Genomic DNA, 18,360 nt, shown 5'->3' with positions numbered 1-18,360 from the left:
AGGAATAGTGTCTTATTGTATGTTGCCAGATACAGTGAGTCACTCTGAAAAAGCAGCCTCCTTCATTCTCTCCGGCACCGCTCATGAAAGGCGCAGCAAGCGCAGAGAAATGGGGAGCAGAGCCATGACTCACCCCTCTGACATTATCCAACAGGCCGAGCTGGATGGTGGAAGCGCAGAGCTGTAAAAGGATGGAAGGAAATAGGGGAGTAAATTGGTGAGAATGGGAGTGCAGATAACTGAGAGAAAAGGAAAAGGTTGTTACAACATTAAAGTCGGGGTGCAGTGCAGTGCAGTGTCACCGTGAATTCAGTAGTTTTTCTTCAGCATTTCACAAACTAGTGATTGGAATCTGTTTATAATTTGCTTTATCCTGTTAACTGTGATTTGACAACTCCAGGTACTTTATTATTATAATTATTATTATTAGTTTTTAATCTTTGTGTTTTGAAAAGCAGTTTGCTGACATTAATTAAAAGTTAAGTATGCATTTTCGTCTTGTTAGCTTTTCATCCCCTCCCAGCTTGCTGGATTGGTCAATCACATATAGCTCTGGGGCATCTCTCATTTAAGAGGGTTTTTTGTTTTTTGGTCAAAAGTCAGAAAACCCCCAAACCACCTCTTAGGTTGTTTTATTGCCCATGGGCACATACTTCACACGCCCCTGGAATGAGTCCTGGAACAGTCTTTTTTTAAAATAGTGTTCTGATTGGTCCAACAAAGGGTTTACTTTCCTGGCTCGCTTCCTCTCTGCATAGGAACCAATGTGTAATACTGTTGCTGCTGGGAGACTGAGTGTAGTTAAAATAAAGGGCTCTTTGTATTTCATAACTTCAATATGGTTTCCCACTTTTCTTTTACATTCATAATTTTAATCGTATTTGTTATGAGAGTAGTTTTCGGTATTGATGATACTTTGAAACATACTGAGAGATCTCCCACGATCGCCTTCCTTTTGTAATATCATTGATAATTAGAGAGCTGCTGGTGTGTGGTAGCGAATTACATGCTCTGCGGCTACAACTGTAAACGCGATGAATGCATAGACAGTTGAGCAAATCATGTAGTGATAATAAAGTGTTCTGTTGAGCCAGACCACAGCTATTTTACAGCCATTCAACTCAATAAATGCAGCAAGGCTGCAGTTTTCCCTTCTCTCTCACTCTCTCTCCTCTTTATTTCTCTCCCTGTCGCCCTTCTTTGCCAGCCCTCATTGATGTAACATAAGGGCTTACAGTTCTTTTGTCACTTATTCCAAAAATATCCAAAAGGTCATTGAATATTTTCAGCAGGTGACCTTTCCTGAGTTTGTTGCACAGGCATTACCACTGTATAATTTCAGCCTGGAAAACAAAAGTCTGTTTGATTTGTTACTGCACACCCATTACCATTTCTGCCATCTTTCACTGCCATTGTGGAGATTTTATCTGGAGTTCAGCTTCATTCAGATTTGTTGAGCACCTTTGAGCCGTTTCTTTACAAAACTAGAAGCCTGGAATAGTTTTGTCTGTGCAGTCGGTTATAAAGGTGTTGATTTTGTTGAAGTGTAGGTTTTTTTTTAGTGATGGTTCAGTTTGATAAAGGTTGGTAAAGTTGATGGAGACTGCTGCTTCTTCTTTTAAAGTGTAGACTTAATGTAATTTTCCCAGTCCTTCTGCACTGCACATCCAACTTTATCTTGGTTAATGCTGTTTCAGACTTACTGCTGTTCCCAAAATAAGATTTGACCTGCCCACTTCCCACCATCCCATAATTGGCTTGCAGTCTTTCTTTTTTTTCCCCCTTTGCTGAACAGGGCAGGTCGCACTGCGTGCTCAAGAGCAGCACAACCCCCTTCTAGATGTCTGGGTCTATTTTAAAACTTGCCAGCTGATGTGTGCAGATGAGCACAGAAGACAAACCAAAGTCTTGCTTCGACTTGTTATGTTTCATAGGCGTCTTGGTCTTATGAATGTGGCACATTGGGAAATTAAAAAAACAAAAAAACCTTCCTTTTTATTTTTACTGTACACTTTGGCCTGTATACTTACAAAATATAAGCCAGTTCTTTCAATCAAGTGTTGTACTGCTTTCAGTATTATTTTCCTACTTATTAAGTAATGATCTTGTTTATAACTTGGTCAAACCTTGCCTAATGTTTCTTAGACTGTACAGACAGAGGAGGCAGGCAGCAGTCCCCGGCCCGAGACCCCCAGCACCATGACGGAGACAGAGGGTGAGATGAAGGGCGGCCTGCTGGAGGGGGACCTTGACACCTACCAGACTACGCTAGAGGAGGTTCTGACTTGGCTGCTGATGGCTGAGGATGATCTACAGGGTCAGGACGACGTCTCGGACGATGTGGAAGAAGTGAAAGAGCAGTTTCACACACATGAGGTAAGAAGACACAACAGTGCTGTTATTTTCTTTTTGGAATTCATTTGTCAGTTCTGAAACAGTAAAAAAACAAAAATGGATTGGACTGAGACGTCACATTCAGGAGCATCAATTTTACAATAACTGGTGACACATTTAGGCTGTCGCTCTCCAGAGAGACTGAGAAAAGTATCCCACAGACAGAGGCCTCCCACAAACAGCAGTGCATGCCTTTAACATGTTGAGAATGGCAGGAATTCCATGGCTAACAGTGACACACTGCACTCCATGGTGCCCTGGCCCACAGCTTACTTCCTTGCTCGACAAGGCTTAGTTACATCGTCTCTCTCGGTGCATGTGTGTAAAGGGGCTTTGGCTGGATTCCCTCGGCTGAACTGTGAATATTTGTGAAGTTGAATGCCTGGAATCCAGGTCAAAGCTGAAATCTGCTATGGAGACAGAAAGCAACAGGATTGAAAGCTGCGTTAACAGCCAGGCTTTTCAGAAAGTCTACAAAAATCAATCCAGTTTGTTTCGGCCTTGTTTCCCTGACTTACTCCAGTTTCGCCAGTAAAGCTTAGTCAAAAAACAAAGGCGTTAGAGGCGCAGTTGAAAATGCTTACTCATCCAGAGAGCTCCCTGTAATGGACAGCAACTCAGTTCACTGGCTTCTCCACAGCTACAATGAAATAAAAACAACCAAACATTAGCTTTTGCATTTCTTCTTCAAACCTTTTACGCTTCTTTTTGTTTTGGATGGCTTTGGTTTGCTAATTGACAGCCCACCCCTCGATTTGTGCTCACGCTTTGTGTTGTTGCTACAGCAGCACTTAAATATGAGGGTGCTACGGTACTGCTCAGTACTTCTGCAGGGCATTATTAACATTAAAGCTAATGACAGAAGCGCATCCAGATGTTAGCATGTGTCTGCCAAGTGCTAACAAACAGGCTCAGATTATAAAGGCCTTATTATGAGTGCTGCGTGTTCATGTTCCCAGGATGCAAACTGTTTCATAGACAGAGATTTTTCTGTTTATTGTTTAAAATTGTAACCACTTACTACTCTTTCCTTTCAAGACATTTATGATGAAACTGACAGCGCGTCAGAGCAGTGTGGGTTATGTGCTGCAAGCGGGTAACCAACTGATTGCTCAAGGCAACCTAACAGATGAGGAAGAAGATGAAATCCAGGAACAGATGACCCTCCTCAATGCCCGCTGGGAGGCTCTTAGAGTGGAAAGCATGGACCGTCAGGCCAGGTAAACAGAGACATACCTGAATTGGTCTTCTGGAGTTGTTTAAATGTCCCTTACTGATTCATCTCAGAAACAGGTAAAGGACATTTCTATTTCAGGACAAATATGACTATAAACCTGAACATTTTATGGTCTAGTGTGCAGTGTTATCAAGCCATCAGTTTGTGCTGTAAAGAATGGACAGGGGTGCAAGTTGCCAGACATGACACATGCTGAGCGTTGAGCCACCCAAGGTCTTACGATTTGCACTCTCAGCTTGTGTCATCAAGGTTTACGACACACACACACACAAACTGCACACAAGTTGTGTTCATGATGTACGCTACATTTGTTGACCCTGAGCTTTTTTAGCCACAGCGTTTGTCTTCCTGTGTTGTTGCAGTTAAATCTTAGTCCTAAAGTTTATGAAATTTATGGCTTACATATCCTTTCTACCTTTATGTGCTCACTTTACTACCCTTCTGCCTTCGCTTTCTTTCTCTCCAGGCTCCATGAAGTCCTGATGGATCTTCAGCAGCAGCAGCTGCAGCAGCTTTCTGACTGGCTGACACAGACAGAGGAGCGAATCAGGAGGATAGAGACACAGCCAGCAGCAAAGGACATGGAGGCCTATAAAGAACAGATAGAGCAACACAAAGTGAGGACAGTTTACCGTTAACACTTAATATTAAAACACTTTTGCATGGGTAAATGCTTCATTGTTGACAGTGTCAAGTAAAATGCCAAAAAAGTGCCAGTGGATGCATGCAGCTCTTGCTCTAAAACAGGCTGGTCTTGTGATCACTCCTTCCCGTTTGATTGTAATCTTTCATGAGTCACGATAAGGCTGAGTAGCTTCTCTGCCTGCTTAGTTAATTGCAACATATGACTGAATTCGTTGTTTGTGTTCCTGCACAGGAACTCCAGAATGACTTGGAGGCGGAGCAAGTAAAGGTCAATTCTTTAACACACATGGTGGTTGTGGTGGATGAGAATAGCGGTGAGAGTGCCACTGCTGCCCTGGAGGAGCAATTACAAGTAAGTTTTCAGGCTTTGAAGCTGATTGGCCAGCAATTTGTCATTTATCAAATAGTTTTCTTCCATTATGTTCAGAACATACGAATTTGTGTTCAGTATCTTTTAATTGCTTCCTTATGTGGATGCACTTGAGTATAAAATGCTTTGTCATTAATGAGCTACTGCTTTCATTCATTTTTTGTTCATCTTGAATTCAGTCTTTGGGTGAACGTTGGGGAGCCGTGTGCCGCTGGACTGAGGAAAGGTGGCACAAGTTGCAGGAAGTCTTTATGGTTTGGCAACAGCTTCTATCAGACCAGGTAACATATTTATGTCCTTATGCAGTACATTCATATCTTGCACAGGTTTTTCTTCCCTCCTGTTTAAATGCACATTTATAACAAACTACTTCAGGAGAGAAAAATTAAACTGTATTGAGATGATTTAAAAAATGAATCACTTGTGTCTCCACTTGGGATGAAAAGCATCAGACTTTTTAAAATAAAAACAGATTAACCCAGGCACGAGTCTCTGTGTGTAATTACAATACATTTTTTACTTCTCTGCAGAGCTTGTTTAGTATATGGTTGGTTGAAAAAGAGGAGGCCTTGAATGAAGTAAAGACGAGCAACTTTAAAGACTCCGCTGAAATCAATATGAACGTGCGCCAGTTAGCTGTAAGTATTACGCCTGTTTGTTTTGGTTGTTGGCATTTACTCTGGAAAAATATGTTGCAAATTTGAATTTCTGGCGTTGTAAATGTCAGTACAGCTTTCACTGTAATGAATGACCTTTCCATCTTTATGTATTTACTTAATTTTTTTGTCTTCCGCTCTTATAGATTTTAAAGGAAGACATGGAAAAGAAAAGGAGGGCTCTGGACAAGCTGTCTGATGCAGGACAGGATGTGATTCAGCTGCTGCGAAGTCCTGAGGCAGGAGCGAAGATCGAGGCAGACACAGAGGAGCTGACACAGCGATGGGACAGCTTGGTGCAGAAGTTAGAAGACTGCTCGTTTCAGGTGTGTGACTCTATCTCAGGTGGTAAAACATGATTCTCACATGGTTAATGCTTCAAATGTATGAGCATTTACTGTTTCACCATTTTTGCAAGGGAGTCATCATATATAATATGTGTTAATGTGCTAATGATGGACCTCTTGATTGAAGTAAAACTCATGCTTGTTGTCTGTGTAGGTTCTCAGTCATCAAGGTCATGGTCTCAAGTGCAGTTGCCTTCATTTGCGTTAGTTTGAAACTTTACAAATGAGGTTAAGCCACAACAGAGTCTAAGATTAGATCAAAACATGGTTAAAAATAAAAATGAAAGCAGTGTCTTTCAAAACTGTCCACACTGCCCAACTGCTCGGCATTGCAAGCATCTTTATTTAAAAAAAATGCTTTGTATACACTACCAGTCAAAGGTTTGTTCCTACCTTCTCATTGAATATTTTTTCTTTATTTTCTTGACTATTTACATTGTAGATTCTCACCGAAGGCATCAAAACTATGAATGAACACACATAGAATTATGTAGTAAACAAAAAAAGTGTGAAGTAACTAAAAAAACATGTTTTAGATTTTAGATTTTTCAAAACAGCCACCCTTTGCTTTGATTACAACTTTGCGCACTCTTGGCATTTTCTCGATGAGCTTCACGAGGTCGTCATCTAAAATGGTTTTGCAACAGTCTTGAAGGAGTTCCCAGAGATGCTGAGCACTTGTTGGACCTTTTGCCTTTACTCTGTGCTCCATCTCATCCCAAACCATCTCGATTGGGTTTAAGTCAGGTGACTGTGGAGGCCATCTGGCGCAGCAATCCATCACTCTTCTTCTTGGTCAAATAGCCCTTACACAGGCTGGAGGTGTGTTTGGGGGTTATTGTCCTGAAACCGGATGGGATGGCATATTGCTGCAGGATGCTCTGGTATCCATGCTGGTTCGTTTCGCTGCTTCAGTTTTGAATCAATCCCTGACAATGTTACCTGCAAAGCACTCCCCACCCCATCCTCCATGCATGTAGAGACCGTCTGTTTACCTTTTCTGTGTCACACAATGACACAGCGGGTGGAACTAAAGATCTCAAATTTGGACTCATCAGACCAATGTACAGATTTCCACTGGTCTAATGCCCATTCCTTGTGTTTTTTTGGAACAAATACATCTCTTCTGCTTGTTGCTATCCTTAGTGCTGTCTTCTTAGCAGCTATTTGACCATAAAGGCCTGATTGGCACAGTCTCCTCTAAACAGTTGATGTAGAGATTTGTCTTCGACTTGGAACTGTGTGGCATTTATCTGGGCTCTAATCTGAGGTGCTGTTAACTTGCGATTTCTGAGGCTGGTGACTCGGATGAAGTTAGGCAATGAAAACCAAGTGAAGTAAAAACCATTTCAGGTGACTGCAACATGAAGCTGAGTGAGAGAAAGCCAAGGGTTTGCAGCGCTGTCAACAAAGCAAAGGGTGGTTGCTTTCAGGAATCTAAACTATAAGACATATTTAGTCTTTTTCATCTTTTTTTTTCTTTGCTACATTATTCCTTATATTTTGCTTCATATATTTGACATCTTCATTATGTATCTACAATGTAGAAAGTAGTAAATATAAAGAAAAAACATAAATGAGAAGGTTTGTCCAAACTTTTGACTGGTAGTGTACTTTTATTTCTTTTTCTTAGCTTAGATTGATTTATCTTCCTTTCTTTTTCACTAATACTTTAACTCACTCCTCACAGCTAATGGAAGCTGTGACGGATGCTGGGATGACTCAGGTGGAAGAACAGGTCGTTGTGGATACAGTTGCCGTGGATTCGGTCACTTCAATTGACGATCAGGACCTGGCCCCACCTGCTCCCCCAAAGAAACGTCTGATGGAGACGGATGCAGAAGTCATAAGAATGTAAGAATGGGGCCATAAACAGACAGAATAAATCTCTCTACCCTACCACACACACACACACACACACACACACACACACACACACACACACACACACACACACACAGAGCAGTGTGTACATAGTGTGCATGTCTTTTGTGTTCTGCAGGTTTGAAAACAAAATTTCTGAGCTTTTGAGCTGGATAAAAACGTGGAAGATGTCCACTCAGGCACTGGCCACCACACATCCTGAGACTACACCTGATACTCCAGACCTTCAGGAGAATCTAAAGGTAGACCTGCAGACATTTAACATAATTTCAACTTCAATTTAACAAAATCTATTTTGCAGGCATAAACTTTAATATGTGTTAAACAACCACTTTAGGATTTGGAAGCAGAACTTAAAGCAAAAGAAGCCACAGTGAGTCAGATGATCCAGGGGGGAAGAGCCCTGATGGACCAGCTAGAGAGAGGTATGAAACATAGAGTAAAGGTTCCTCTTTCTGTATAAACCACAAAATTATTAGAAACAAATCATCCAAGTTTTGTCACGTATGTTCTTCTAAAGTGTGTAAAGATCTTGACTTCTATTTATTGCCTTAAGGCAGCTCAAACAACAATCTTCCATCTCCTTGTTAAACTGTGTTTTCCTCATAAGATTTTACCACTTTTCTGCAGCTGTCTGGTATTTTCTGGGTATTTACAAGCCTACGTATTTTTATTGTTATTTATTTTTAAATGCCAGAACTCTAAACATGTGTTTGTGTATTTGGAGTTTGAGTAATAAAACCCTGTCAGTCTGCAGGGTTGCTGATTTCATATAACCACTCAATGAAATGAAGAGGCACTCAGGGTTTTTACGTGTTTACGCTGCTCTGGAGGCAGTGGGAGGTGGCGGCGTGGCTAAGTTGGAGCCGACTTTTTTTTTTTTTTTTTTTTTTAAACGTCAAAATTTCCATTAAACAGTTTTATTCCATCAGTTGCTTTTTCATCTATTTTGCCTTATCTCCACTATTTTATCCTCTGGTGTTATTACAATTATTACTTGCTAGGAGCTCCCACATAAAATCTAGAACAAAAGCTGTGACACATTCAAACATTCAAAGGCTTAAAATCAGTTAGCTGTTAAGTGCATTTGATGTGAGCCGGTGTCTTTGTTTCTATCTATAGAGGCTGTGAGTGTGGATCTGGTGAGGGCAAACATAGAGCAGCTCCAGACTGAGTGGGATGTCTGTGCGAGGGAGCTGCAGGCAGCCCGTGAGCGGGTTCTCACGCAGACCCGGCTGAGAGCGGTTTCTAATGAACTTGCAGGCTTGGACCGGGTCTTGCAGGAACAGGACCAGTGGCTGGACTCGACCGCGCCTGTAGAAAAGTGCAACAAGATGGAGCTCGGAAACCTGAAGGGGGAATGCCAGGTAAGATTTACCGTCTCACTCGCAGACACTTCAATGTCCTTTGTGTGACTTTAACCCTAAACGTCACTTGTTAAATTCCTCTCATTCAACTGCAGTTTCTTTACAAGTATTACAATTTTTACAGCAAAGATAAATCACCATTAAAATCACTGATCAGAAACCACGAGGCCACAGCAGGGATGCAGTAAATCAAGTTGAAATGCATTCAAAAGCTTGTAGAGTAGAGTAAGACACATGAAACCTCCCTCCAGTGTGTCATAATTTGAGCTTAACTTACTTGCCTGTCACTGGAAACAATGACTCCATCTGGTAAATTCCAGACCAGTCAGCTAACTCACTGCAGCAGTGTGAGTAAGATGTTTTGTAATTATTTTAGATAAATGTATGTAATTGCACAATAAAGAATCAAATGTAAATGTTTCTAATTCTCTTCAACAAACATGAGAAGTCTGAAAGCTAATTGAACGAAGTGTGGTCATGTGATCACTCCTCATTTCAAACACTGAACACATTTGTTTTCTTTTGTGCTTGTCAGTCTCGAATCGCTCAGGTCACCGCCTTCAGTCCACGACTGGAGCAGCTGTCTGCAGAGGCAGGGTCAATGGGAGCCCTGCCTTCTCTAAAAGACAACATGGTGGTGGTTTCTGCACATCATGCCTCCACCCTGCAGAAGCTGCAGAGCAGAGAAAAGGAAGTCAATGAAGGTACTGCTTAAGTGCATTGAAATAATTTCGTAAATCAATACAGTAGAAATGAAGTCCGAAACTCTGAGCAGGTCCACCTGCTTTTCCAGTGACCTGAGAGCTTTCAGATATCCTCTTATTCCTGAGATCTGCAGGGCAGAGATTTAAACCGCCCTTAAAACAAATGCCTTTATCTCTCTCGTTGCTTGTGGTGCAAAGCTTTCAGGTTTATGGGAGACTGAATGAGTAATGGTTACGATCAGCAGAGCCCTGTTCCACACGGGCTGTGTAAATTTGACATGAGCTTTTATACGAATCCTTGGCCAGCCACAAGTAATAGATGATGCCCTTATATGGCCTCCAAAAGCTCACGGAGATGCGAGTGTGTACGTGAGCGATCGTGCGTAAGATCGTACCTCTGTGCCAGCTCCGTCTCTACCTGAGGACCTGACTTGGACCTGGACGAGTTCTGAAAATAAGTCACCGTTTTACCTCTGGAATTTACGTGCGCTGATCCTGGCCAAAAAATATCCGTAAAGGGAGGCTTGAATGCTCTGCTGACTGTAGGGGGATGTGGGTGGGTGTTGTGTTTGCATGCCTGTTTTGCTGTACCTCTAGGGCTTTTATGACACTGAGGGTTTGGATGGGATCCAAGGAAAACCTTTTTGTTTCTGCCTGAGGGCGGTTTGATTCTTGCTGGGGCCCTCTCTATCACCACCCCCACCCCACACTTACACTCCAGGTTTGCTCCTTGTGTATATGAACATAGCCAGATTACGTAAGCATTAAATCACCTGGTAGTTAACAGAGAAGGGGACACAGGGGAAGGAAGACAGGAGTGGAAGTATAGAAAAATGTGCAGAGGAATAAGAGTAAAATGAAAGGTAATTGAACTAATTAAAATAAATTGGTCACTTGTGAACCTTTTGGAGGTTTGGATTTGCTATTTTGGAAATAGTGTGTTAAACTTATTTTAAGTTTAACACACAGTGCAATGTTTGGGAACCTCTTAGTGTATGGAAAACACAAGCATCTCCAACTGTAAAGAGGGAGAATCCCAAACTTGCTCACTACCCCCTTGTGGCAGAAGCTTGATGCTTAAGCCTGAATGCTAAAGTTATATTTCACAGTTTTTCCTGTCTTTTCTTCTCTGTTATTTTCTAAAAACAGCTTCTCTTCTTTGCCTTATTTCAGCCCTGGCTAATCTGGAAGCCACGCAGCTGGTACAGTCTGTGGTGGAGGGTCTAGAAGCCAGACTGGCCACTCTGAGGAACGGGATGGTTGACATGCCTACAACACAAGAGGCAGTGGAGCGGGCACAGGTGAGTTTGAATACCTCCAGATGAGTTTAAATACAGATATTCTGCTAACTGACAAGCAGACAGCTAGGACAAAAATGTGAATTCGACTGAGGAGGATATAGCTGCATTAATTAGTTGGCTAGTTAGTATTTTTGATGATCTGAGGTACTCGTTAGCACTTTAGGTTTGCTTTTTGTGCAACACGGTGTTGCAGCGGTTAGCACAGTCTCTTCTCAGCAAGAAAGATCCTGGTTCGATCATGTGCTTAAGTGGGTTTCCTCTGGGTTCTCCAGTTTCCTCCCACAGCGAGTCAGATAAAGTGCTTAAATCGTATAGAATAAAGGGGTTTATTAATGTGTGGTTAAATGTGGCTTGTATTCTAAAGCACAATGAAACTATATAAATATATAAATGTTAAATGTTATTTTGAGCCTGCTGAAAAGTTTAGCTGCTGTCATATGTGCCCTTTGACCCAAGTAATTTATTCTCATCATTCACTTTGGTTGTTTCTGTGTCCTTGTATGTACATTATCTCAGTTTTTGCTGTCCTCTTTTCCTCTGAAAGAATAACAGATCCTTGTATCAGCCAGTCACTTCCCTCTGCACTGTATTAAACCTTTGTGTAAGAGGGAAGGGTGTGTAGATTTGTTATCTGTGCATTGTTGTGCTTTGTGTGTTGCTGTGTGTGCTGGTCTCCTCCTCCATCCTTCAGTGGAATGTGGCTCCGTCTGCGCTCCTGTTATCATGGCAGATAGGGCACGGTGCCGGGGAGGGGGGCGGGGACTACGCGCATTCTGGGCAGCATGCCCGTGCATGCAGCGCGGAGCTCCTAACAGCTCAGTGTGGAGCCGCTGAACCTGTCAGTCAGTTTGTTGACCGCAACATGCAATACCATAGCAGCATGTGCGAGTTCAGGTTCCCTTTAGTCAAATGAGGCAAGGTGATAATCACCATATTGGCTCTGGTTTCTCTCTGTGTTAATGTATGACAGCACACAGTTTTTTGTAATATAGATATTTTATGTTGATGACATAAAATTAACAGCAGCACTTTTCAGTGTTTAAGCTTTGGATCCACAGTTAAACCTCACTAGTTTACTGCTGGTTTTAACCTGTTTTCCTCCTATCAAACCCCAGCTGATGGCTGCCACTCCCTGAACCTGGCTCTACAGGATGTTTCTTTCTGTTAAAAGGCAGTTTTTCCTTCCCATGGTCGCTAAGCGCTAGCTGATAAGGGGTCATTTGATTGATGTTTTTTTTTTTTTTTTCAGTGTTATTATATGGTCTTTAACTTGCAGCACCTTGAGGCTTAAAATTGAATTGAATTGCTAGGAGTGTTTATGAATAATGAGTAATTAAATTAATTTACACACTATTTAACTAAAGAGTTGAACATTTAATGAGGAACAAACCACATGCTTGTTAGGCCTTCAGTACACATGCAGATTACAATCATACCTATATTTGTTTTTGTTTTTTTGTTTTTTGTGTCCCGTTTGGATCTTTAGCCATCAGAATTGTTGTCTTAAGGCCAAGAAAGATGCCAAGCGGATTTATTTTACCAAGTGGATCATCATGGCCTTGCCATATTGGTCCATTTGATTGACCTTTATTATAATTATGAATTAATTTTATTTTCAGTTGCTACAAACGGGACAGACATGACTGGGGGATAGGACAGGGAGAAAGAATGAAAGAAAGAGAGGGAGAGAAAGAAAACCAAAGGGGAGAAGAGACGGTGAGAAGGGGGGAAGAAAGAAAAAAAAACAAAAAAAACAAACAAAAAAAAAACAAAACACCTGGGTCACCTGTATGGAGAAAAAAAAACAGAAGAGAAAGCAAACAACAAAGAGCAACATAATAAAAAAAAAACGGCACCATCACAATAAACTAGCTAGCAGTAGATATCAGTAGATACTAAATAATAAACGATATTGTGCAGCACGCAAGATAGACAGCGCACAATGTGCTTTGAGGCAGCAGCCAAGAAAGCTGTAGTCCGCGTCTGTGTGCATACCTGTGTGGATCAGCATGCTTGCATTCCAAAGGTTTCTCCATGTAACGATCTGCTAGGGAGTGTGGGGGAGCCCCAGCCCCGTCCTCCAGGGTATGAAGCAGGTATGGAGGAGATCAAAACTCCAGACATCCAGAGGCCCCCAGAACACAAGAGACCAAGGAAGACCAACAGAGGGGCAGCCGCGCCACTGTCCCAGTAAGAGCTGAGGAGAGTCTCAGATGAGGGCTCACTCAGCAGCCGCGGAGCAGAAGCCAGGGGGAGTTGCAGTGACGCGCCCGTGAGCTCCGCCGGCAGCCAGCTGTGCCCGAGTGACCGAGCCCCAGGCCGAGAGGCCGGGGGCACCCCACCTCCGAAGTGACCCGAGCGAGCCCCAGGCTCCAGGCCCCGATAAGCGGCCGCCAAGGAGTGAGCCGGTGTGTACCCGGACGCCCACCCCCAGACACAAAGAACCACCAACGCATCGATACCTGAGGGAGTGCGCCACTGGCAGGGGAAGTGGTGGTGGGGGGAGATAGGCCTCCAAACCTTGGAGGGCCTGAGATGTCCCCAGAGAGGTGGCGCCTGACACCCAACCTGACATATAGACACAGACATACAGGCACACACAGACACAAACATCCATTCCCACCCTCATGCTCTCATATGCACTTACTCCACACTCAACCAACGTGGAGACAGACATAAAGAGACGCTGTACACACGATCACACACCCCAAGCGTACTCTACGAACCGGGTCTAGGTACCCTTGCCCCTGGAGGGGGGGAACTGCACCCAGACCCAGGTGGTGTTACCCTTTTCCCTGCGGTGGGGAGAGGCAGACCGCCCCGACTCCGCAGCAGCAGGGAGGCCCCACACTCCAGGCCGCAGTCGGATGGCCAACTCCTCCTCCTAGCCCCCCCGCTCCAGCAAGCCGCAGAGAACGGGGGTGAGAGAAGACTCCAAACCTCCCTCCACCCGCTCATTGTAGTGTTGATGCATGTGTGTTTTAAGGTGCAATTAAAACCCAGGAGGGCATGGAGCTACCTGCCAGAGAGCAGCAGGTAAGCGCATAGTCCCTCCTGCTAGCCCTCAATGTCTACGTGTATTGAGGGGTGGGCAACGACGCCAGGGGTGGGGTGTACACCCTGATGGTAATTTGGACTCCGTGTATCGTGCCCACCCCCAAGATCCTATATGTATGTGTAATGAGAGTGTGAGTAATGTGAATGTCTAAGTTGTGGGATAAAATTGAGGCAGAGGCAGCCAGAAGGGGACAGAGGGGGGGGGGGGGGGGGCAGCCTCCTCTGCACCCTGGTGACATACCCCTACTCCAAGGCCCTGCATGTGTGGGTGGTTGTGGTGGAGCGGGAAGAGGGAGGCAGCTGGAGATGGGGAGGGAAGGAAGGGAGGGGCAGGTGACCCCTCCCTGGGGCCAGCTGACCCCAGTAGGCACTCCCATACTCCGCGACCCGCCAGGGGAAGGGGGCCCAGGCCCATCCAGACCGGGGCCCAGCGCAGCAGCGCCCCCCGGCCCCACAGAGCCCGGGACAGTCCACCCAACCCCACCACAGAGAAAACTGCACCCACCCCACCATCCATTCATCTTCCAGACTACATGAGACAATAGACGCCCAGGCTGAGATCTTTCTCCACCTCTCCTGTATCTCCCCCTCCTGCAGAGAGTTCCTGAGGAGAGGAAAGCTCCTGCAAGGTGTTACAATCTCCCCCACCAGTTGAAGAGCCCCCCCAGGCGGCTCGACGCACCGGCGGCACCCTGCGCCAGGGATGGGCCCCCATGCACCCACCCGCCCACAACCCCTATATTTGTTTTCAAGAAGCTACATTTTGCAGGGTGTATAATATATGATCAATATCTAATGACTTTATAACTTACCGCAATATGATGTACGGTGTTAGTTATTTGCAGACATACTGCATTATAAGAGCCAGGTAATTTTAAATGAAAGAAAAGACACCAGAAACACGCTTCAACCATCTTATTGATGCTGCCACTTCCCTGTTGGCAATATGCGTTTGGAGCCTCAAACACAACAACCAGATGATCCCTGCAGAGTCGGGCAGAGTGTAAACAAGTAATCCATGACCTAATAAAACAAGGTTACTTTTAAACTGCATTGTTATGCCTGCAATTGTATCTGAGTAAAGATACAGATAATATTTTTTTTAGGGAAATTTTTCCGTTGTGTGACCCTGAAAGAAGAACAAATGTTTGCTGATATACTGGATTTTTAAATCGCCAAATATCATATTGGTCTTTAAATTCCTGTCAGACTCAACTTTTTGTTTTTTGTTAAACTCTGGAATAATCTCAAGTTGTTGTTGTTGTTTTTTTTTGTTGTTTTTTAAATGTTTCTTTTACAAATGCAAAAATGTTTAAGAGATGTTTTCCACTCCAGGCGGTCAAATTTGTTTTCCAAGAATTCCAAGATTGATTGATTGTTTCTCAGAAATGTCATTTCAATTCTGTACTTGTGTTCACGTCAGGTCCTGTGTCTGGATATTGAGCAAACACAGCAAGCCTCTGACCCTGCAGAACTACAAAAATGGAGTCAGCTGTCCTCCCGGGCCCGTGAGGAGCTTGGCACTTTGCAGTGCATTCTGGGTAGCATGAAGGACAATCAGGTAGAGCAGCTGTCAGGGAGAATAAAGAGTCTGTTTCTGCTTAAATTATGGCTGTAGTTTACACTGTGGTTTTGCTCTTGTGCTGCATTCAGGTTCGTTTGGAGCAAGTGGAACGTTGGCTAGATGCAGTTCAGGAGCTGTTGTCTCGGGATGCCACAGGGATGGGTGACACAGAGAGTCTAAGGGAAGAACTGAATCAGTGCAAGGTGAGAGAAAAATGCAACAAAAAACACACACTGGTGGTAATGACGCACAAACTGCTCAGAAATCAACTTGAACAATATGCTGAAGTAGGGTTTTTTGTGGGGGGCTTGGCTTGAATGAACTTTTTATTTTTTAAAAGATTTCCTTTCATGTTCCTATAAACAGGAGCATGTGAATGAGATGGAGCAGGTGGAAGGTTCACTGAAGCATATGGGCGAGAATGTGAATTCGGTACAGGCAGCTGCACTACCAGGACTGGCCAGGTGGGGGCAGGACAAATTGGATGAGTGCCAGGCTCGGTGGACTTCTCTCAGCAAACAGGTGAGTTTGTTTTATTGCTTATAATTTATTTAGTGGCTGATTTATGTCATGGAAAAATAAACTGAACGCTGAAACCAAACCAGCAGCACAGCACGAACAGTCTTCATAGCAGCACAGAACAGAAGAATAACAGCTCCTTTATGCTCTTTGTGTGGATACAAACTCTGCTCAGCTGTAAGGAGCTTGTTTCTCACAGTCATGTAGGAACCTGTCTGATAACAGAGACATGGAAAGTGCATCATTACCTTGAACACAGCTAACTGTTAGTTTTGGGCCTTTTGTTTGCAGTCTTCACACAAACTATTCGTATAATAAAGTTACAATCACATATCAGTAGTACACAGAGGCTAAATAAGTTAAAACACTAATTTTACATTATAAATTACAATAACAAATTATGCATGCACAACTAACCTTAATGTTTTAATGTTAAGGTTTCATAACATGTGGTCTCACCTGTGTCCTGTACCTTTTGTTTTGTACATCATAAGTAACAGGAAGATGAAGTCCACTTCATTTCACTAATATGCTGTACTGTATATATCATTGCATAATTGCTTCATCATGAATGTAAACCATTAAAAGATCAATTAAAATGCGAGTTTCAAAGCAATATTAGAATTTCTAAAATTCTAAAAATGTGATGCCAGCTCGTTACAAACCTGATGAAATGCATTTTCCTTCCAGTTGCTGAGCCATCAGGAGCGCGTGGCAGAGAGTCAGGAGAAGCATGTGAATTTGAGGAAAGACCTGGCAGAGATGCAGGAGTGGATGGCCCAAGTTGACGAGGAGTTTCTCATGAGGGATTTTGAATACAAAAGTCCAGAGGAGCTGGAGGCATCGCTGGAAGAGATGAAGGTTGGACTGGAAGGGCGGTCAAAGAAAGCGGTGTTGAGTAATTCTTTGTGTTTGAATCTAACTCTTGCTCTCTCTCATCTTGGGTGGCCTCGGCTCTCGCAGCGGGCTAAAGAGGATGTTGTACAGAAAGAGGTGAAAGTGAAGATCCTGAAAGACAGCATCAACTTGCTGGTGTCCCGAACATCACCCACAGGTGGAGGCAGCAGGCAAGAACTGACCTCAGAGCTAGAGGGGGTACTAGCCAACTACCACAAGCTCTGTGACCGCCTCAACAGCAAGTGTCACACCCTGGAGGTAATGTAATCAATTTATTAATGTAATATATGTTGGTGGTGAATAAAAATGTAATAAATGAGCTCTACTCACATAATATATTGATTAATCTCATTATTATGAGCTTTTATTGCTTGAAACCTGTACTTAACTAAGTAAATTATAAAAAGTGGCATTTCCCCCTATTGTGTTGCATTTAAATTACCTTGAAGCTTAAGTGAAAGCTGCTATGACACATTAACATGAAGTTAATTCATGGTTTTCTGCTTGAGTGGCACGATTTTGTCGATCAGCTCAGAAGTCCCGTAGTTCAGTAGAGGAATGACATGTCGGGTTATGCAATGTGTCATTTCTTGGGCCCTCGTTTGTTAATTTTCGTGCAAAGACCAAAAGAAGCTTGAAGGGAAAATGGTGATTCTTGTTTTCAGAGCTAATCTGTAAGTGTAAAGTCCTACTTAAGGGCTCCTTTTTTGATTAAACACTGCAGAGTAAAGGTCAGGCACGTCAGAAAGCTGTGTTTATGCTTGTGTCTGCTTTTTGCCTGCAGCCTGTTTGTCACAACCTCCTCTTTGTCCGTAGAATTTGGCTGTTTAGTCTTGCTATAAAGAAGAAAATAAGCATTAAAATGTTTTATATTGTTCTTTAAGCGCCTGAACAGGGGCATGCTCATGAGTGTGGTCACCTCATAGTAACATAAAGAATTTCCCTTTTAATAGTTTTTGTGTTGCTCTGTGCTCTGTAGGAGGTTTGGTCTTGTTGGATGGAGCTGCTTCAATACCTGGACATGGAGCAGAGCTGGCTCAACACTCTGGAGGAGAAGCTCCAAGCTACTGAAAACCTGCCAGAGAGCACCGAGGCCGTTAATGAAGCCTTGGAGGTAAAAACGCACACCTGTAATCAAATTCAATGTAATTCAGTGCCACATTCCAATTTCTGTCTCATTTTTCTTTTAAACCGGCAAGCCTGTCCTAATATCCTCATCATCTAAGGGGCGGTTGACATAAAATGAGAACAATGCACCATTCTTCGTCTCAAAGTGGGAAATCTTAATATTATACATCCAACTACATAATTTTAGGAAACATGTTGATGTCGAAAGCAAATGTGGAAACAGTTTTAAAGTACACACAAGCATTTTCGACAGCTGAAGGCATGTGTCAGGAGCAAGTGTGTAAGAAATC

The 18,360-nt window shown here is 43.3% G+C and overlaps 1 protein-coding gene across 7 annotated transcripts in view; it reads left to right on the top strand.

Moving 5' to 3' along the window:
* utrn (utrophin) overlaps positions 1-18,360 on the top strand; it is a gene marked incomplete at its 3' end in the record, with an annotated part of 194,758 nt that overhangs the window by 28,777 nt on the left and 147,621 nt on the right. For all 7 annotated transcript variants that reach the window (XM_082506782.1, XM_082506783.1, XM_082506784.1 and 4 more), the window contains 19 exons: positions 2,146-2,376; positions 3,433-3,614; positions 4,098-4,248; positions 4,509-4,628; positions 4,826-4,927; positions 5,177-5,284; positions 5,449-5,628; positions 7,340-7,503; positions 7,652-7,775; positions 7,871-7,958; positions 8,656-8,900; positions 9,436-9,604; positions 10,778-10,905; positions 15,386-15,523; positions 15,616-15,729; positions 15,893-16,048; positions 16,736-16,906; positions 17,009-17,200; positions 17,922-18,056. In XM_082506782.1, the coding sequence (XP_082362908.1) occupies positions 2,146-2,376; positions 3,433-3,614; positions 4,098-4,248; positions 4,509-4,628; positions 4,826-4,927; positions 5,177-5,284; positions 5,449-5,628; positions 7,340-7,503; positions 7,652-7,775; positions 7,871-7,958; positions 8,656-8,900; positions 9,436-9,604; positions 10,778-10,905; positions 15,386-15,523; positions 15,616-15,729; positions 15,893-16,048; positions 16,736-16,906; positions 17,009-17,200; positions 17,922-18,056 (2,898 nt within the window). The remainder of the gene's footprint in view (positions 1-2,145; positions 2,377-3,432; positions 3,615-4,097; positions 4,249-4,508; positions 4,629-4,825; positions 4,928-5,176; positions 5,285-5,448; positions 5,629-7,339; positions 7,504-7,651; positions 7,776-7,870; positions 7,959-8,655; positions 8,901-9,435; positions 9,605-10,777; positions 10,906-15,385; positions 15,524-15,615; positions 15,730-15,892; positions 16,049-16,735; positions 16,907-17,008; positions 17,201-17,921; positions 18,057-18,360) is intronic.

This window comes from Aulonocara stuartgranti, assembly GCF_965226115.1.
Source record: "Aulonocara stuartgranti genome assembly, chromosome: 15".
Taxonomy (NCBI): Eukaryota; Metazoa; Chordata; class Actinopteri; order Cichliformes; family Cichlidae; genus Aulonocara; species Aulonocara stuartgranti.
This window is presented reverse-complemented; position numbering and strand designations above follow the sequence as displayed.